The sequence below is a fragment of the Anabrus simplex genome, chromosome 1, assembly GCF_040414725.1.
Source record: "Anabrus simplex isolate iqAnaSimp1 chromosome 1, ASM4041472v1, whole genome shotgun sequence".
Classification (NCBI taxonomy): domain Eukaryota; kingdom Metazoa; phylum Arthropoda; class Insecta; order Orthoptera; family Tettigoniidae; genus Anabrus; species Anabrus simplex.
In genome coordinates this window covers 896,601,830-896,624,225 of record NC_090265.1, presented here as the reverse complement: position 1 = coordinate 896,624,225, position 22,396 = coordinate 896,601,830, and the positions used below count along the sequence as shown (strand labels likewise).

The window sequence follows — 22,396 nt, the reverse complement described above, 5'->3', positions numbered from 1 at the left end:
ATCACATAGTGATGTTTTTAGCGATCGGCCTGGTAGAACACATCTTTACGAACACAAATTTAATGTTATTGATAACTCAACTTTTGTAGGACCGAAATATCCCATTCCGTTAAAATACGCTAGCGCTGTTGAAGAGCAGATTGACATTATGCTAGATTATAATATAATTGAACCATCATGTAGTCGTAATTTAAATCCACTTGTTATTATACCTAAGAAGGATAACACGGTAAGACTGTGCATTGATGGCAGATTAATGAATATGAGGATAGAAGCCGATCAGCAAAGGGCGGAGACGGTAGAGGAACTTATTCAACGTTTTGAAGGTAGAAAATGGTTTTCTACTTTTGATTTGTCGTCATCTTTCTGGCAGATTCCACTTAGAGAAAGTGACCGTCCACTTACGGCCTTTGCATACAAGAATTGCTTGTATCAGTTCGCCAGGGTGCCCTTCGGGACCCGTACTTCTTCTGCAGCATTAGTTAGAGCCATGAATAAAGTATTAGGGAGAGATACGGATAGTTTTGTGACCATGTACATCGATGACATTGTTATAGCATCCCACACGTTTGAGGAACACATGAAACACTTACAGATTGCTCTACATAAAATCAGGGAAGGGGGATTTACATTAAAACTGAGTAAATCGACATTGTGTTCACAACAGATCACATTTTTGGGACACACTGTATCTGAACAGGGGGTTAAACCGGAACAGACGAGATTAGACAAGATAAACAACACTCCTACTCCACGTAATGTTAAGCAATTGAAATCTTTTCTGGGAATGTGTAATTACTTTCGACGTTTTGTGGGTAAATATTCTGCGCTGTTAGAGCCGTTTCGTGAGCTATTGAAAGGAGGTGCGAAGTGGAAGTGGAGGAAAGAACATGATGAGGCTTTCCAGAAGTTGAAGGATGGATTTAATGAAGCAGTTATGTTGAGATATCCTATGTCAGATCGTGAATTTATTCTCATGACTGATGGTTCAGAGAAGGGAGTTGCTGGATGTTTATGTCAGAGAGATGATAACGGCAATTTAGGCATAGTTTCCTTGGCAAGTCGTGGGCTCAGTATGGCAGAAAAGAGATATACGATCACTGAGATTGAATTTCTTGCAATCATGTATTCATTAAGTAAGTTTAGAATGTATGTTTTAGGTAATAAATTCGAGATATGGACTGACCATCAGGCTTTGGTATTCTTAAATACTTATAAATTAACTAGTAATCGTATGACTCGTTGGATTTTAGCCATAAGTGAATATGATTTTAAGATACGTCATATTAAAGGGAAAGATAATGTTATGGCTGACTTTCTCAGCAGGTATCTCCCTAAGGAGGAAAATACTGTCTCTTTAGAGGTGAAAGAAGGTATTTTGATTTGTGTTGGCTCGATGACTGATAATACTGCAGAAAGAGATAGACTTCGTTATCTGTTGTCCGAGCAGGAAAGAGAAGAAGAGTTGGCGGGACTGTTGACCTCGCTTAGAGATAAGGAACCAGGTACTGTTCTAGTGAACGGTAAATTTACGTATAAGTTATGTAATGGTTTTCTCACTCGGAAATGTTATTCTGGGAAGTTCAATGTATGTGTACCTAAAGCCCTGCAAGAGGATATGATTTGGTTTTATCATAAGGAGCTGGGTCATTTTGGAGCAAATAAGGTCTTATATGCTATTCAGGGTAACTTTGTGTGGAGGAATATGGGAAGGCACGTGAGGAAAATACTCGCTACGTGTGATCTCTGCCAACGCTCTAAGCACCCGACTAGACTTCTAGAGGGGCCCAGGCAGGCTGTTATTGTTGACAGACCCGGGAAGCTTATTAGTGTTGATCTGTTTGGACCGTTAGTTAAATCCAGATATGGTTACCAATTTGTTTTTGTCTTGATTGATGCCTTCAGCAAATATGTCAAGATGTACCCATTGAGGAAAGCTACAGGGAGGGGTTGTCTCAAACAGGTCGTGGACAGATATATTCCTGAGTTCGGATGTCCCCTCAGAATATTATCTGATCATGGCAGCCAGTTTATTTCGAAGATCTGGAATACCAAACTAAATGAACTGGGGATCAAAACTATATTTTCATCGGTACGTTGCCCGCAAAGCAATATGGTTGAAAGAACGATGCGTGAAATAGGACGTATATTTAGGGCATATGTGCATGACAAACACAACTCGTGGTTTTCACAGTTGAGTAATGTCGAACGTTGGTGTAATATCACGTTGCACGAGTCCACTGGATTTACGCCCTATGAAATTCATCACGGCAGGAAGCCTACTGATGAAATTGCGAGTATGTTAGGCTTGGACTTGGGAGAGGAGAGAACTAAGGATTTTTATATCCAGCTGGCTAGGGAGAATTTAAAGAAAGCAGGAGATAAACGTATTCGCCAGCAGAAAAAGACTATATTGGATGAATTTGAGCTTGGTGACAAGGTTTTACTCAGAGTGCCACTTCCGTCATCAGCAGAAGCTGGTCAATTTTCTAAGTTTTTCTTGTTATATCAGGGATACTTCACCGTAGTGAAACGGATTGGGAAATGTGCTTATTCATTAGAAGACAAGGAAGGAAATATCGTAGGCACATACAATATAAGAAATCTTAAGAAATATATCATGTGAGTTTGTTGATTAAGTTTCATTATTATGTTAATTCACCATATTTTATGAAGCTGGCATTGCGAACAGGACTTCAGTGAAATTAGCGTGTGTTGTGATAATAAGTGAGGCACGGCAGTGCAATAAACTCCAGTGCTTGGAGACAGTGTATATAATGAAATGTCTTCGAGAATTACTTTTGAACACTCAATGAACGTTTGAAACGACAGAAGTGAGAAAGAAATGTAATCTGTATGTAAATAATACTGTATAATCAAAGTGAAAATGATAATTGATAAATGTTTTATATGTGTAACAACGAACATCCAGATGGATGATACTATGTACCAAATTTGTAAAGGGCATTTTTATACATGTATCTATGGTGTACTCGATTTCAGGTGATTGTGTAGATATTTCATGAATCAATCGATTCATTTAATCGATTATTTCATGAGGGAGGCGTTCTGTAACCGTACAACAGGGTTACAGATTCCATTCAGTATTTATTATTATTATTATTATTATCATTATTATTATTATTATTAGTATTATTATTATTATTATTATTATTAACCCGATTCATTAGATTTTATATATTCTGTTTCTCATCAATTAGACTGTAATAATTAGGTATCACGTATATTATTGTATTTCATCATAGGTTAAGTGAATATGTTTGTAATTATTCTGTATTGTAGTAAGTGAGATTTGTTGGTTTCATATTGTCATGCTGTGGCTTGTAACTTTGGCTAGATGAGCTGGCATAGTATTTTGCAATCGAGGCTATGTTTAACTGGGAATGTTGTGTACAAGGAGATTTCCCGGTGACGCATTCGGTATAGTCATTCTCGGACCGCTTGGGTACGCTTAGACGACACATGACTGATGACATCAGTGCGTGGACACGTGATTGCGACCAAGTGTCAGTATTCGCTAGCTACTGTATGTTGAAGTGGAAGGGATGAACAGTGAGTGGGGAGATGAGTCGTCATCGCGAGGTGATATAAGGTGATGCTACGGTAGGGAGAGGTACTCAGTTCATCATATCTATTCAGTTGATAGTACTCAGTTCATAAGCAGTTGAGATCGTGCAGATCATAAGTAACAGTCAGATGTATCAAATGGAAGAAGTGGTCTTAGTGTGATGGTCAGAGCTAAGAGTTGTGTTTGAAGAAGTAATAATCGAGGAGGTCTACAAGTGGTGGTTGTATCCGAGCAGAGACGGGTACTATGCTGATAAAGAAACATCATCTTCTTGTGAGGATGGACTTCACAAGGTGCTTCAAGAATATTTTACAATTTCTTATAATATATTGAGTGGACGTAATTACATTGGAGCTCCCTACACGCGTACATGGTATGTAGGCCAACTCCTTGTGACATAAGAAGATTACAGCAGACGGCTCCCGACTTCAGCTCACAGGTTTTCCCAAGAATTTCAAGTTCAACAGCGGTGTATGCAGACAACAGGTAATTAAAGCATCAGACATGTTATGCATTCATAACATGAAGAAGAGTGTAATCAGCGGCGATATCACATCTCACTTCAAGTTCATGCCAATAGCTTTTTTTGTTTAGATTAAATTTTCCTTTTCTTTGTACCGCAAATCTCACGATATATTTCTTTTGTTAAATTAAAAGACGTAAATGATTGTTCATTGTGACGTAAATTTAGTCATAAACTCAGTTTTATTTTTAATTATAATAAGTGATTCCAGTTCCATGTACAATCCTCAATTGTGGAAATGCAACAGTAATTTAATATTGTCCTGATCCATATCCCTGTATATTGCCAAATATGTGAGTTTATCACCTCACGCCTTGAGATAATTGATATAAGAGGTATGCTCTACCGAATTTTGTTGTTTTTCTTAAAAAAGCAACTGGCGCTCAAACAAATGTTATTTATATTATGTGGAAGATATGAAGGTATAAGAGTAGTGGTCGGAGTAGCAACAATATACAGTATGGCTTTACAAGTAGGCCTACACAAAATATCTAACATCAAATGGAAATGTCCAAATTTGACAACCAGTCCAGAGCACTCGGATTCACTTAGTGTAGAAACCACAGATCACCGTTAACTGCTCGAAGTGAGCACTCCTTAACAATTTGTTCCATGTCTGCTCCTCCGCTCTGCAGTCGCAGTCAGCAAAAGAACGAAAACCCAATTTCTTCAACATGTAACCACACCTCCCTTGACCCGTTCTAATTCGGTTCAGCTTCGACCAGATTTGACGCGGCAGTTGGAATCCTTCAACCTTCTTTGTTGGATCTTGAACCAAGTGAGCGTCGTTGGGTGGATGTTCATGCCAACGTTGTCGCCACTCGGAAGTCGTGTCGAAAGAACTGATACTTTTAAAAAATCAGTCCAGTGGGGTTTGTGTGACTTCAGGCGAGTTGTTGGTGGGTCTTGTAGGGCATCGTACAAGGGATAGTTCTTATGAGAAGAGGTCTTCTTGAGCAAGTTTACCTTAGCTGTTTTCCTCCTTAGATCTTGCGGGGCAATATTAGCTAACACAGGTAACCACTGAATAGGAGTAGATCAGAGAGTGCCGGTGATAACCCTCATGGCGTCATTAAGCTGGATATTAATCTTTGTTGTGTGAATGCTGTTTTGCCATACAGGAGCACAGTATTCACCAGCAGAATACACAAGAGCGAGTGCAGCAGATCGTAGGGTATTGGCATCCGCACCCCAGATACTTCCGGCAATCTTCCGGAGTAGATTCACTCTGGAGCCAAGTTTCTTAGATAACATGATGCTCTCTTGTTTGAATGTCAAGGCCTGATCCAGAGCGATTCCTACATATTTTGGATTGTAGTTATGCGGCACTTCGGTTCCGTCGAAAGTCACATGTAGCTTCCTATGGGCTTCCTTATTATTTAGATGGAATGCAGTAACCTCAGTTTTATTTGGGTTAGGTTGAAGTATCTATCCACTTATGTAAGTAGTCACTCAATTTCGTCAGATCACTTGTCAATACATTCACATAGTGCATAAGATCTTTTCTCTGGAAGACTAACGTTAGGTCGTCTGCATACTGGATTTTCAATGAGTACGTGTCTGGCATATCATGGATATACAGGTTAAACAGAATGGAGGCCAGAACTCATCCCTGAGGTAGGCCATTGTTTACAGTTCTCCATCTGCTAGATCGTCCAATAAGAAACACCTTAAAACGTCTGTCAGAGAGCATGTTGTTCACTAGAACCACCAGTTTTTGACATGGGATGATTTCAATAAACTTCGACATCAAGCCATCCCTCCACACAGTGTCATAAGCTGCTGTAAGGTCCACAAAAACTGCAGCTGATCGGAGACCTCGTTGAAATCCAGCTTCAACTAGAGTTGTCAATGTTAAAACCTGGTCGCAGCAGCTCCATGTTTCCTAAAGCCACCTCGTTCAACAGGGATGGTTTGATCCATGGCCTCTTGAATGAGATTTAGAATAAGCCTTTCTAGTAGCTTATAGGTCGTGCTGCGTAGCGGTACTGGTCGGTAGTAAGAAGCAACGGTTCCATCTTTGCCTAGTTTCAAGATGGCAATCATCTTAGCCTGTTTGAAAAGCTTTCGTAATCTTCCAGTTCGCAGAATTTCATTGAAGAATTCAATGAGCCACAATTTTGTTCTAGGTCCCACTAACTACTTTTGACAGTTTTCCGAGACGCCGAGGTGCCAGAATTTATCCCGCAGGAATTATTTTACATGCCAGTAAAACTACCGACACGATGCTGACGTATCTGAACACCTTCAAATACCACCGGACTGAACCAGGATCGAACCTGCCAAGTAGGGATCAGAAGGCCAGCGCCTCAACCATCCAAGCCACTCAGACCGGCTCAAGAAGGATGTGGTCAAAGCGGCACGAAGGTTTCATCAGATAATATGGTCCTCAATTTCGTGGTCGACAGATTCACTGCAGGCCACACAAGCACTGTTACAAGGTCTCCCGAAATTGCAGATCTCCCGATTTTTTTGCAACACACCAGAAAACCCGAAAAAACAAAAATCTCCCGAAATTTCTTCTAATCCATATTTAAGGAAAATGAATAAGAATGATTAACAGTATATAATATATTTTTGCCAAAATACGCTTTGCTTGTTTCACAGCGTGACGTTTTATCGACGACATCGCTCGTTAGGTACTTCCCCGCATTCATTTTAGGCACGAATTGCGTAATCTCTCTCGTCTTATTGAACTCAAAACTCACGCTTGGCTCCATCCTTCGAGGGGAACTCCCCGACTCCCATATAGAATACAAAATCTGCATCCCGCTACGACTTCAAAATTGTCACACAATTTCTACGCCTGATGAATATCTACATCTACAGGAAGAGTGGGGAGAAAAAGAAGAGGAGGAAGAAGAAGTATAGAGAGGCCAGCGAGTAGGAGTGAGTGGAATCGAGTATATTTTTCTCATAACTTCAGGTGAGTATTGCACTAACTGAGTTATATTATATCATTTCAGTGGTCGAGAAAGTACGGAAATTTTCATTAAAACTCCCGAAATTTTTACGTACAATCTTTCTTTCTTTCTTAATCTGTTTACCCTCCAGGGTTGGCTTTTCCCTCGGACTCAGCGAGGGATCCCACCTCTACCGCCTCAAGGGCAGTGTTCTGGAGCGTGAGACATTGGGTAGGGGATACAACTGGGGAGGATGACCAGTACCTCGCCCAGGCGGCCTCACCTGCTATAGTGGACAGGGGCCTTGGTGTGGGATGGGAGAATTGGAAGGGATAGACAAGGAAGAGGGAAGGAAGCGGCTGTGGCCTTAAGTTAGGTTCCATCCCGGCATTTACCTGGAGAAGAAGTGGGAAACCACGGAAAACCACTTCCAGGATGGCTGAGGTGGGAATCGGACCCACCTCTACTCAGCTGACCTCCCGAGGCTGAGTGGACCCCGTTCCAGCCCTCGTACTACTTTTCAAATTTGGTGGCAGAGCCGGGATTCGAACCCGGGCCTTCGGGGGTGGCACCTAATCACACTAACCACTACACCGCAGAGGCGGACTTACGTACAATCTACGGATTTTTTAATTTTTAGACTTGGTAACACTGCACACAAAGACGAACTGCTGGTGGTGATAGGTCACATGACTTGCACAAATATTTCCTTTTAACAGCCAAATGCAGCGGTGCGGAGATAACACCAGTTGACTCTTCCAATCAAGACAGGACAGAGCGAAGTACTCTCCTCTCACTATGGCTCCGTGAGTAGCGATTTGTTTATATTAACTATATTTAACCAGTCCACCTCCGCAACGTATTATGCGTCGACCTTGGAGGTCAGGATTCCATTCCTGTCAGAAATTTTAGATTTGTGTGTTTCGAAAGGTGCAAACACGTCAACTTCCCTGGAGGTGTACCTAACCACAGAAGCACATCTCGGGCAATGCGAGTACATAAACTTACTTTCCTGTAAAACTTTTTGTCTGCTTTCTTGGCTGAATTGCCAGTGTAATGGCTTCGGTACAGACGACCTTGGGTTGGATTCCCGACAGGGCCGGGGGATTTTAGCCACTTTTGGTTAACCTCCAGTGGATGGGCCGGTAGAATACATCCCTGCCTGTTGTAAGTGGCGAGTAAAACAGGGGTCAGGGACTTAGAACTTGACAGCGTTTGTTGACGGCCACTGTTCTTAATAATAATAATAATAATAATAATAATAATAATAATAATAATAATAATAATAATAATAATAATAATAATAATCCTTTCTTAATCCGTTTACCCTCCAGGGTTGGATTTTCCCTCGGACTCAGCGAGGGATCCCAACTATACCGCCTCAAGGACGGTGTCCTAGAGCGTGAGAGTTTGGGTCGGGAGAAATTACTGGGGTGGAGGACCAGTACCTCCCCCAGGCGGCGTCAACTACTATGCTGAACAGGGGCCTTGTGGGTGATGGGAAGATTAGAAGGGATAGACAAGGAAGAGGGAAGGATGTGGCAGTGGCCTTAAACTTAGGTACTATCCCGATATTTGCCTGGAGGAGAAGGGGAAAACCACGGAAAACCCCTTGGAGGTTTGCTGAGGTGGGAATCCCCTCTATTCAGTTGACCCCGAGGGCTAAGTAGAGCCCGTTCCAGCCCTCGTACGACTTTTCAAATTTCGTGGCAGAGCCGGGAATCGAACCCGAGCCTCCGGGGATGGCAGCTAATCATGCTAACCACTACACCACAGAGGCGGACAATAATAATAATAATAATAATATTAATAATAATAATAATGGTTTAACGTTCCAATGAGTACTTTATAGTTTTCGAAGACTTCAAGGTTAGGGGGACATTGTCCCATAGGCGGTAAATCTACCAATACGAGGCTGGCGCGTAATTGAGCACTTTTAAACGCCACCGGATGAGGAGGGATCGAAATTGCCAACTTGTTCTCAGAAAGCCAGTCCTTAACTGTGTGAGACACTCAGCCCTGTGGATGTGAATTAAAATTAAAAAGAGATGGGTCTCAGACCTCTCGATTAAAACTCCACATCAACTTACGTCCCATTTATAGAGCCCCGTGTAAGGGAAGTCCGATAGGATAGATAAAAAGTAAGTAATCAGAAGCTATGCCAGATTCAGATGGGGGCCCTGTTTCCGCCTGACAGTCTCTCGAAAGAGTATATAGAATGTGGAAGTAATTACGAGGCTGCTAAAATGATGAATGTAATGTTTTCCCGCCGGCAAAGGACCTTCAGCTTTTTCTAGGAAGTTCCACAATTAGCAGGTTTTTTCTTGGTTAGCTTTGTAATGTCCCACCAGTTGTTAGCCTTCAGCTCCCACTGAAATAAAATGTAGGCTCGTTTGACTGAAACAAGTCATATGCAGAAGGCTGCTGTTTTTATGCAAATATGCGTGTTATTAGTCACACCAATGTACTGATTGTGAACGGGCAGTTCTACACTACACTACTTCGACAAATATTATCTCTCCAATTAAGGTAGAGGCACATTGCACATCTTAGGTTTAGGACGTTAGTACAAACACGCTAGAAGTGTCCTCCATAGGTTTCTTCAGCAATACTAGATCAGTAGACCTACTCTAGATATTGAACTAGAAAGCAAGTAAAGCCATCCAGTGGCGTAGATAGGGGGCGGGATAAGGGGGTATATCCGTCCCCATGAGGCGCTTGTACACCTTATTATAAAAAATTTGTGAAGAAACCTAAAAAAGAAAACTGGTGGGAAGTGGTCCGCAGTGCATTTATGAAGACATTTTGGGAGGATAAGAAGGCGAATACCATCAGGCCAACGAACAAGTTCAAACACGCTCTTTTTAAAGGCTGAGTACTGTACATCTCAGGGCTTTACGACTCTCCGGAAGTGGAATTGGATCTAAATTCTACGACTTCTGGCGGGGAAACGAACCCACGTCCTTCTGGATGATTTGGGCATGCCTTACCGCGGTATTAAGATCAACGAACTCTTCATAATGTATTGTATTCTTGCCACTGTAACTGACAGATGAAACCTCTAAGACAGTGTTATCCAGCCTTTTCGATGTGGAGGAGCGAGCGCAGTTCGATTATTACAACATCAACAATAATAATAATAATAATAATAATAATAATAATAATAATAATATAAAAACAAGTTGGCTAATATTGACTGAATACTTTTAAAAACTGGCACATTGCTCCTTGTCACGTTACAATCCGAATTCAAGTGAGAACTCAACGAAACTTCAGTATGGAGGCCCTACCTGTTCCACAACAGATGCTTTGTAAGAATATTGAAAAAGAAGGATTGATAAAATATTCACAATGCAATAGTCTCCTGGAAGGTGTTATAGCTCGTAAATACCATCAACATATTCACCTCATCCCTCAGCCTTTTTCTAAACGCATGGCACTCAACAGAAAGCAAGGATTAAAATGCACGGAGCTGTCACAGTTACACGGTGAATTGTGGTCTCTGGAATAAGTACAGCTAAAACTGAGAAGGAGGAGAATCACAATATTGTTTGCATGCCAGGGAAAAATATAACGATCACTTGTACATTAAAAGATAATCCTAAATTTTTAACTATGGTTAAAGTTGATGGAATTAAAGTTATATTTGGAGGGTGCTAAAAAATGTACTCTTGGCGTCATGGGACAGGCCTCCCCTAGGAGGTTAAAATATCATACTAATTTCGAAGGATGAAAGGAAATGAAAATTAAGATATGGGCGCATTACTTTCTAAAAGTAGTAGTAGTAGTAATAGGGCCTAGTAGTAGTGGCGGCGACGGTGATCATTCTTTGGAGGACAACAATATTTTTATTACTATCGGCATGTGAAACAACCCCTCTGGAACAAAATTCCGGCACATCGTCCCCAAAAACCATAAAAGTAGCTGGTGTGACGTAAAATCAGTATAATTATTATTATTATTATTGTTCCGGGGTTTTTCGTGGAACGCAGAGGTTAAAGAAGGTGCCGGGGTGAATGGGTCTAACTACAATGTAAAGAATAGAATTTAAAACTTAAACTGAAGGTTATATTTTCCAAATGTCAAACTTAACAATTTTTTTATGACAATATTACAGGTACAAGTAGCAATCATCAAACAAGATTGGGAAAACTCCAAGATTCAGAACCTTAATTCTTTGGGCTTTAAGCCCCTAGTTTTACATTTCCTGAGCTACAAGCTCAAATTTACAAAAGAGCCCAAATCCCCTCATTCATGGAGCACGTGCTCCCTAAATACAATACCAAGCCTCCCAGAGGCACTTTTTACAACACTTGAAAAAGAGCTAACGTGCTCTCAGTTTCTAAGCCTACTCAAGGCAACATTGCATGAAAATCTAATAATCTCTGGCCTTACAAGGCACTATTTACAAATAGGAATCTTAATACACAGAGGTATCTAGTACCCAACCTACAGGGCCTTGGTGAAAAAGAACAGGTTTAATAAACGGTCCGAGTACAATTTGAATGGAGTCGAAGACTTAACTCCAAAAATTTAAAACCTATAGGGCGCTTGGCCGACGAAACAGGGGCTATTCCCAAACTACTGAGGTATCACGCATGGAAAAAACTTTAATACATTGCAGAAACGAAAGGTTGCAAAACGTGGCACCTCAAACCAAGATGAAGGGGAGCTCGAGAGGGTACTTCACTCTCTATCCCCGATTTACAGTTGAAGATTTTATGAACGTTTTTACATTAGCCAACAGAAGTTACATTTTAGAAAAGAAGGTTACCTAGTTAATGATTCGGACCTTTCCCTCGGGTTAAACTGCGGAACTAGAAAGAAAGATATTATGTGGCCATTACCTTGTAGAAGTTCTAGCAGCTGACGAAAGAGGCCGCCCGCTTTCTGCTTTGACACACACACTTAGTAAGATGACGATCAATTGGCCAAGAGACGTGAAAAGCCGCAGTTTATAAACCCTCGGGGAAGGTTCGAGATCATTCATGAATAATCAAGACACACCCACAGAATTTTATTGGTTGAGTTCAAAAGTGACACTCAGAATCTGAGAAGAAGCCTGTGATAGGTGGAAAATTAATTACAGAAATTAGTGATTGGTTGGACTCAAAATTGGCGGAAGGAAAAGGTAAATATTGCCAACCCAAAAATAAATGAACAACAATCAGTAAAAAAAAAGCCTATGAATACAAAACTTCTTTAAATCAAAAGTTCTTTCACTTCGCACCAGGGTGCATGATCATAGTTTTTTGGTAGTTTCATCTGTGAGAGAATGTCCAAACTTCTTGATGAATGGCAACCAAAACACTGATAAATTCAGTCAGTGTAGGCAAGTGCACAATAACAAAATTACTCGATATTTTAGTGGTGACATCTTCTGTTTAAATTTCTAAGTAGGTGTAGTTTCAGTTTACTGTTTCACCAATAGAGGAGTTCATTTAGGCGCTAGATTTAAATGCGCGGCGTTGGGGTGTACCTCCCGGTAAAATAATAATAATAAAAATTATTATTATTATTATTATTATTATTATTATTATTATTATTATTATTATTATTATTATTATTGCCGACCCCTCAGTGTAGAGGTAGCGTGCCTGTTTCTTACCCGGAGACCCGTTCGATTCCCGGCCAGGTTAGGGATTTTTACATGGATCTGAGGGCTGGTTTGAGGTCCACTCAGCCTACGTGATTACAATTGAGGAGCTATCTGACGGTGAGATAGCGGCCCCGGTCTAGAAAGCCAAGAATAATGGCCGAGAGGATTCGTCGTGCTGACCACACGACACCTCGTAATCTGCAGACCTTCGGGCTGAGCAGCGGTCGCTTGGTAGGCCAAGGCCCTCCGAGGCTGTTGCGCCATGGGGAAAAATTAAAGAGAGCGAGGTGTAAAGGCAAAAGAAATTGAAGGACCACGAAGGGTGTGAATATTTGCCGGGCTGAGTGACTCAGAGGTTTGAGGCGCTGGCCTCCTGAATCCAACTTGGCAGGTTTGATTCTGGCTCACTCCGGTGGTATTTGAAAGTATTTGAAACCTCGTGCCGGTAGATTAACTGGCACGTAAAAGAACTTCTGCGGGACAAAATTCCAGCAGCTCGGTGTCTCCGAAAACAGTCAAAAGTAGTTAGTAGGATGTAAAACCAATACTTTTTTAAAAATATGGACATCCTAGGTATCGCAAACCTAATACTATCGGGGTCGTTAGAGAACAAGAGTTGACCACCAAAGATCGGTTGGGAGAGATTAAAGTGAGGACCCTTCCACACGTAAGCGGATGAAATACCAGACTCAGCTAGAGGCTCCATGGTTTTCTACCACCCCTATACAAAGGGGGTAATTACTGAAACTTGTTATATCTCTTATTTGCTCAGATCATCGCTCTTGTTCACATTTATTTATTATTAGGTAAACATATTAAAGAATAATTATTTATATTTATTAATTTAATTAATTTCATTACGAGTTCTTCATACTTTTCTTACAGGGAGACGGACTTAAATGTATACTGAACATTATAGGTAAACCAATATTGGTCATCTGAGTAAGAATAGTTTATAGAAGCTATAACGTGTCTATTTTGAATTCGTTAAGGGAATCGAGCTAAGAAAACCTCTTCAACTGTTGGTTGATTGTTGGTTAAAACATAGAAGCATTGGTCATTTTAGGAACTGTACGGTGCCCAGCTCCATGGCTAAATGGTTAGTGTACTGCCCTTTGGTCACAGGGGCCCCGGGTTCGATTCTCGGCAGGGTCTGGAATTTTAACCATAATTATTTAGTTCTTTTTCTTGGTTGACGATGATGATGATGCTTGTTGTTTAAAGGGGCCTAACATCTAAGGTCATCGGCCCGTTTTCCGGGTTGAACCGTGTTGTTGTTTTCTGTACATTCCGTACAGTTTGCCTCTGTGGATCAGTGGTAGAGTGTCGCCTCCGGATCCCAAGATAGCGGGTTCCCCAAATCTGGCAAAGGTAGTCGGATTTTTGAAGGGCGGAAAAGAGTCCATGCGACATTCCATGTCGTACGATGTCGGTATGTGACACATTTGGTGTTTACCCGACAAAATTAATTAAATCTCAGCAATAGACGCCCAAGAGAGTTTCAGTTTACTCGGTCTGCCATGTAGGCCTAGTGGGCCTAGAGTAAAACGGAATGTGGAAATTGACGAGCAGACAGCCAGATGGCGTCAAATCGAAATGCCTGCACACGGTACCTGAGGCCATATTATTATTATTATTATTATTATTATTATTATTATTATTATTATTATTATTATTATTATTATTATTATTATCATCATCATCATCATCATCTGTTTACCCTCCAGGTTCGGTTTTTCCCTCGGACTTAGCGAGGGATCCCACCTCTACTGCCTCAAGGGCAGTGTCCTGGAGCTTCAGACTCTTGGTCGGGGGATACAACTGGGGAGTATGACCAGTACCTCGCCCAGGCGGCCTCACCTGCTACGCTGAACAGGGGCCTTTTGGAAGGATGGGAAGATTGGAAGGGATAGGCAAGGAAGAGGGAAGGAAGCGGCCGTGGCCTTAAGTTAGGTACCATCCCGGCATTCGCCTGGAGAAGAAGTGGGAAACCACGGAAAACCACTTCCAGGATGGCTGAGGCGGGAATCGAACCCACCTCCACTCAGTTGACCTCCCGAGGCTGAGTGGACCCCGTTCCAGCCCTCGTACCACTTTTCAAATTTCGTGGCAGAGCCGGGAATCGAACCCGGGCCTCCGGGGGTGGCAGCTAATCACGCTAACCACTACACCACAGAGGCGGCATTATTATTATTATTATTATTATTATTATTATTATTATTGTTATTGTCGACGTTTGTAATGCATTGCAGTATTCTTTGTCAAGGTGATTGAAATAACCCTACGAGTAGGGGGCTGGGTGTATGTGTCGCCTTCATCATTATATCATCCTCATCACGACGCACGGATTGCCTACGGGCGTCAAATCAAAAGATCAGCTTGTCGTCGGACACTCCCGGCACTAAATACCATACTCCATTTCATATTTACTTTGCGGTGAATTTCCGCCTGTTATTTCTTGCGGGATGCGGTATTATTTGCAACTGTCTATTGGCCAGAGACCAGTGCAAAAATGTAGCTTCCACTGAAGTCTGCCTCATTTACAGCTGTGACAGTTTACTCTAGTTCTTGAGACAGAATAATGTGATTCGGAGTGCGACTATATGTCTTTTCACGAGAGTTTAATCCTGATGTAAACATGGTATGTCCACGCCTCCGCCAAAGAAAGAGTTGTGATTCGCTGAGCGTGTAGTACCGACTTCCACCCCGTCAACCTCTCGTGTTCGGACGTACAGGGCTACGCATCGCATACGACAGCAGTAGGAAGATCTGAACTTCTGAATAAACGACTAAACGTGGATTCTCTTCACTTAGATTACTGAACACATTCTCAGTGCACTTCTCTGAGCGGTTTTCCTCTTTTGTGCTTCACTACATGCGATGATCCTATCTCTTGCTCCATTTCTCTCACTATGAATACTGACGCTGACTGCTGCTGAAAGATGCAACACCTTATCTCCAACTCTACAGCTTGGGACTTTCCCTCACTACGAGAAGACTTCCTGTATTACACCACGCCTTGTGCCTTCATTTCTCGTTATTTAATCACTCTTTTATATTAAACAACATATATACCGGTATATAAGACAAAGTTTCTAAATGTCTTCTTAATCTGTTTACACTCCAGGTTCCGTTTTTCCCTCGGACTCAGCGACAGATCCCAACTCTACCGCCTCAACGGCAGTGTCCTGGAGCTTCAGACTCTGGGTCGGGGGATACAACTGGGGAGGATGACCAGTACCTCGCCCAGGCGGCCACACCTGCTATGCTGAACAGGGACCTTGCGGGGAAATGGGAAGATTGGATGGGACAGGCAAGGAAGGGGGAAGGAAGCGGCCGTGGCCTTAAGTTACGTACCATCCCGGCATTTGCCTGGAGGAGATGTGGGAAACCACGGAAAACCACTTCCAGGATGGCTGAGGTGGGAATCGAGCCCACCTCTACTCAGTTGACCTCCCGAGGCTGAGTTGACCCCGTTTCTGCCCTCGTACCACTTTTCAAATTTCGTGGCAGAGCCGGGAATCGAATCCGGGCCTCCTGGAGTGGCAGCTAATCACACTAACCACTACACCACAGAGGCGGACGCAAATAAGTTACGGCAATTATACATTCAAGATAACCATCACTAGCGAAGTTGTAAATACCTCGATATAGTGACAAGGCGACTGGATCCATGATGTTCAATTTATCGACTGTACAAGTATTGCCTGGTCTTCTTGACTTGAACAGTTTTCAGATCAGGGATTCCAGAGCGCGATATGCGCTTTTGAGATAAGTATCTCCTGCAATCCTCGAATATCTTACACGTAAAATACATCTTTCGTTTCGTTTGTGAACCGTGACCCACTCACAATTTCGATCCTCATAACTTTGCAGTTTGATATCTGAATGGTTAATGTACGGTTAGAAAGGTGAAGGATGAAAATATTATTTCAATAATCGGTGACGTCATAGTGAGAGTTGGGAGACCTGCCGTTTGGTGTTGAAATCGATATTGTTGCGACGCAGTAACACGTTGGCAGGATTGTTGTGAGTAGTAACGTTACATTGTACTTCTAGAATATCTGACAATGGGATTTTAGACAATCTGTAGATGTCCGACAATGGGATTTTAACCTAGTATACCGAGCAAGTGGCTATGCGGTTTGAGTCATGCAGCTATAAGCTTCGGTTCGGGAGATAGTGCGTTTGAACCATACAGTCGGCATCCCTGAAGATGGTTTTCCGCGGTCTGTTATTTTCGTACCATGCAAATGCTGGTGCTCTACCTTAATTAAGACCACGGCCTCTTCCTTCCCACTCCTAGGCCTTTCCTGTCCCATCGTCGCCAGAAGACCTATCTGTGACGGTGCGACGTAAAGCAAATTGAAAGAAAAAAAAAATCCGCGAGTGGAATTTTAAACCGGTTGTAGGCTATCTCACAGTGGGATTTTAAACCACTTCTCTGCTCAGTTATGTTAGCATGCCTGAAGTTAATTTCACCTCATTCCAGTCCCACAAATTCGTACCAGAAAGTAGTAAACATCGGATGATATTCCAGTTCAAATTTAACCGAATGCGTGCGCCATATTCTCTTCGGAAATTCTTTCGTTTAACAGTGATGGAGTTCGATATCGAAATGGTGAGAAAAGAAGGACTAACGTATGGACTATAACGGCATCACTCGACGACTTCACAGAACTAAACCGCCATAGTTGCATTGCCATTATTTAAAACGAAGACCACTAGAATCCCTACAGTACGAACAAAGTTATACAACCCGTTTTATAAACATCATTGAGTCGAGCATAACGTACAGGGAATGAGATTTCTGAGAGCGATGTAAAGAATAGTGACTTTTCGCATTCGCGATAAGCGCGACAAAAATACTTTGAAGCGGTTTTGAGATATCTTTATGAATGATATGATTCTGGTTAAGAAAGCAGTGATTTCGTTTTTGCGAATTACAGCGAATTAAAGCGAAATGTAATTATTTTGCGATTTGTGTGAAGCTGCGGCGAAATTCATAAAAAATAACTAGCTTGAATTTGTATTACAATATTATGTTTGTGAAGAGAAAACGGAAGACATAATAAGGACTTCTCAACTCGACAGAAATACAAGTTCTTCATAATATAATAATTTATTATAATATAGCCCTAATCAAGATTACACAAGGAATAATGAATGATTATCAATATTGTTTCCATTTATGTAGCTGGGCTGAGTGGCTCAGACGGTTGAGGCGCTGGCCTTCTGACTACAGCTTGTCAGGTTCGATCCTGGCTCAGTCCGGTGGTATTTGAAGGTGCTCAAAGACGTCAGCCTTGTGCCGGTAGATTTTCTGGCACGTAAAACAAATCCTGTCGGGCCAATTCCGGTACCTCGGCGTCTCCGAAAAATGGCAAAGTTGTAGTTAGTGTATTTTTGAATGCTCCCTTGACTTCTGTCAGTCAAATCAAGAAGGGAATTCTAAATTACAATGGTATTCCCTGCTAGTCACATCGAACCTGCCAAGTAGGGGTCAGAAGGCCAGCGCCTCAACCGTCTAAGCCACTCAGCTCAGCCCAGACAGAAATGAGATAGTATTAAAAGACACCTGTTTTAAGTCTATGAACCACCCTGTAGTTACACAACCGGTCAAGTTTCTTTGGTGGTGACCTGAAGGAAGAACACAGTTCTAACTTTAATAATGATTAAGGAATTACGCGTTTTCTTCAAACATGTTTACGATAAGCTTACTTTTCAGTCATGATTATGTTATCTTATATGATAAAAAGGATCAATTTTCTTATCGAAGGCCACTAATGAGTAGTACAGTATAAATCAAAAAGGTGTTCATGGCTACCTCATCTCTCAAAGAACTGATAGGTGACACAGCAATAATAATTACAAGATATGTGTGCCAAAAGCCTGAATTCAAATTCAAATCTCTCCGCAGTGTTCTTATGGAGTAAGGTTATATACCGCTGTTGATGATGATTCGTCGGTCGGATGAGGACGTAAAGCCTTGAGCAGACCCCTTGATGCTGTTCGACAGGAGTAGGCTCTATGCCCTCTACCCGCCTAATAATCATCATCAACCTTTCACATTCAGACTCTCAGGTCACTTATGGGCATCATCTAGAAAGACCTGAACCACACCTCTGCGGAGGCCACGTGACGACATCATCATCATCATCATGTTTTGAACACTGACTGTTGGGCACCCAGGAGTGGTATTTATCACTAGGGCCCGGATGTTTAAGTAATATCAAAATGCTATCTATGTACATAAAAATGTAGTAAATATTAGAAACATGTAATATTCATAAAATGCGTAATAGTATCAATGCACTAAATGTACAAAAATGGTCGCATATTCCTTTTTATTATGACGTATTATATGAGACAGTAAAATTATCTTAAATACCTACATATTTTATGACGAAGTCATCATTGCTGCTTTAGATAATTTATACACTTTACTGTTTTCTAATTTTGACAATATTAAATAATCGATTTGAGGGCATAATCAAAATACTTCCGATATTTAAAAATAACGTTATGTATTTAACGGCAAATGCCTCAAGTTATTATTATTATTACTGTTACGGAGATATCCGTGGTAGTTATGCGTGAAAGAAGGTGCGGGCGTGAACGGGTCTCAAACTACGGAATCAAAGTTAATGTAAAATTTAACAAGGTTATATTTTCTTTTCAAAAACAAAGAAATAACAAGCATGGCAGGTACAAAGTAGCAAATCAAAAGGGTAGTTACAATATTTACAGAATTTGGGCTTCGCGCCCTGACTTTACACTGCTTGGGCAATCAGCTCAGTTTTACCCCAAACACAAGTTTCAACAGAGGGGCAGAAAACCCCATTCATGCCTAGGAGCCCTTGCTCCAAATTGCACTGAAAAGCCTCCACGAGGCGTACAACACTCAATTTTCAAAAGAGCCACTCGCTCTCAAATTTAAGCCTCTCCCAGGCCACACCAAACTCCACCTTCAAGTTGTCCTCAACGGACATAACCACAGGGGTAAAATACCCAATCTACTGAGGTCTATTAAATGAAAAGCAGGTTAATTAAATGACCTCTAAAATAACAATTTGAGAGGAGGCGAACTTGCACTCCTAATACACTTTGATTAAGACCTACTTGGAACTAGGCCGTTAATACAAGGGCTAATCCCATACTAAAGAGGTGACTTAAGAAGAGAACAATTTGTTTTACGTTATCGAAGAATAGGTTGAGAAAAATAAGTTCACCTCAAAACAATATGAGTGGGAGCTCGAGAGGGTTAGCACTCTCTATCCCAGTATGTCGCTTTAAAAGAGAATAAATGAAAAGAGTAGTTACATTTAGGAAACGGTTACATGGTGGAAAGCTTAGAACCCGCCCCGAGAGTTAAACTGCTGAGCTAGCAAAGAAAGAAGTTATTAATCGGCCATTACCTTGTTGTTGACCGCTGCCGAGGAAAGAGGCGCTTCCCGCCTCCTGCTATGTACTTAATACACTGAAAGATGGAACAGAAGTGGCCCGGAGACCCTAAAATCAGCAGTTTATATCCTCTCGCAGAAGTTTCTAGGCATTAGGGGAATGAAAACACCCTCCCGCACATTCTTTATTGGCTAGGGTACAGAAACATATCCAAGTAGGGGGAAGATACATCGGATTGGTCGAGAAAAAACTCAAAGAAATTCGGGATTGGATAAATCTAAAACAAGGGGAAAAAGAGGGGTATACAGCCAACTTAAACAATAACTGAAAAAAATTTAGCAAAGACAAACATTTGAAATAAAAATTTCTCCAACAAAATAGTTCTTTGACTTCGCACTAGGGTGCACTATTGTTGATCTTCAGTAGTGTCCTCTAGAAGAGAAAGTTCACACTTCTTGCTTCAAGCAAAACAAAAACACATCAAAAATGACACAGTTCAAAAACTCAAAATTTTCCACGTGGTGGCATCTTCTGAGAAGGTAGCGAATTAATAGCGTAGATAAAGTTCAGACTTCCTCCAACAGAGGAGTTTCAACTGGCGCACATTTTGAATTAGCGGTGTGGAGGTGTACCGCCCGGTACAGACCTCCCCCCCCCAAAAGTTCCTCCCGGGGTGACACATGAAATGGTTTGAAAACAAGGTCCAAGTTTTGATGTAGATATGGAGATTAATTGCCAAAAAAAAATTTATAAGATTTTCTTAGTTTGGTTTGATTTAGTTTCAAAATTTTGTTGTTGCAGATGAAGTATAGTTTTTAAGTTTGTAGAAGTAGAATTCTGAAGATAACCTTTTAATACTAAAAGTGATGAAAAATTTTGCAATGTCCACGAAATATTGCTGTTGAATTCCCAAGTGTAGTCATTGCTTATCGTAACTGTCCATGTAGGTGATGTTGATGAAGTTGGATGGCCAGACCGGCCGTTGCAGCTTGCGTCCAAAGGAGGCCGCTCGGAGCCCTCAAGTACCCTGAGATACCGCTCACCCGCACTATGAGGGGAGCAGTGGTGTTGAAACACGTCGCGCCCGCGGTGAAGGAATACAGGCTGCGGGCAAGTAGCAGGTCGTGCGCCGCACATCAGCCTTGGCCGGGAGGAGAGCTCCGACTCGCCGTGCACATGTCGTCCTCGCTGGGGCCGAGGGGGCCCGTCCTCGAACCCAGTCGCGGCACAGCGCCGCGCGGCTGCGGGGGCACTGAAACATTAAAGCTAGGCGGCAGAATATTGTTGGACCATCATCATTCTTTTGAGGGCACAGTCTTGGTGAAAAGGTTGAGGGGTCAGCGGCGTGCAGTTGTCCATGGCATTCAATGCAATCAAGCCACATTGTATATTGGAGCAGGAGACGGGAGCGTGGTAATGGCCGAGGCAAGGACAGAATGGCAGTTTAACAAATCGGGGGAGGTTTCACACAAATGCTTACATATAAAACAAAATATTATAGAAGGGGCAGAAAGCCTTAAAAGTGAAACTCAAAAAAAAAAAAATTTAACCTTCATATTCCTTTCAAAATAATATGAAGCAAGTTAACACAGAAATTACACCGGTTTCACCTGGGACAGGTGAACTCTAAATATCCTCTCGGTGGCTGGATTACTTAACAATAAGGTAACCGGCGTAAGGAAATCCAGAATAATGCATGGCCCATGGAATCTGGGGGCAAGCTTGCCCGCGGGAACAAAGTTCTTGACCATCACCTGGTCACCTACCTTCAAAGTGGTGGGTCTCCGTCCACGATCATACCTTTCCCTAACCTTTTCATGAGATACCTTAAGATTGGCTTTAGCCTTCTTCCAAAGATCTTTAATGTTATCCGGATCTATTGTCTCGGGTAGAATGTCACTCAGAGACCAGAGGTTAGAGAGCGGCGAGTTGGGAACAAATTTGAACATTAAAGAGGCTGGAGTGAATTTATGTGATTCATGAACCGCCGAATTCAAAGCAAAAGCTAACCAATGCAGGGACGTGTCCCACCTGGAATGATCTTCATGATGATAGGCAATAAGTGCGGACCTGAGATTACGATTAACCCGTTCAGCCAGAGATGGTTGAGGGTAATAAGCGGAAGTAGTTACATGAGAGATGGATAAATCAAAACAGAATTTATGAAAAAGATTTGATGTAAACGCCTTAGCGTTATCAGACACAATATATTGGCACGGACCAAAAGAAGCAAAAATAGAATTTAGGCAAGTAATGGTGGACTGAGCGGTAGCCAGCTTAGTCGGAAATAACCAGGAAAATCTGGTAAAACCATCTACACATACAAAGATGAATTTGTTGGCATTTCCCTTCGACTGGGGGAAGGGTCCTACATAATC

The 22,396-nt window shown here is 41.8% G+C and overlaps 1 protein-coding gene across 1 annotated transcript in view; it reads left to right on the top strand.

Moving 5' to 3' along the window:
- Positions 1-7,774: 7,774 nt before the first annotated feature.
- LOC136874559 (uncharacterized) overlaps positions 7,775-22,396 on the top strand; it is a 29,247-nt gene continuing 14,625 nt past the window's right edge. Inside the window, exon 1 of the mRNA XM_067148198.2 lies at positions 7,775-7,821. Coding sequence (XP_067004299.2) covers positions 7,814-7,821 — 8 coding nt within the window. The 5' untranslated portion in view covers positions 7,775-7,813. The remainder of the gene's footprint in view (positions 7,822-22,396) is intronic.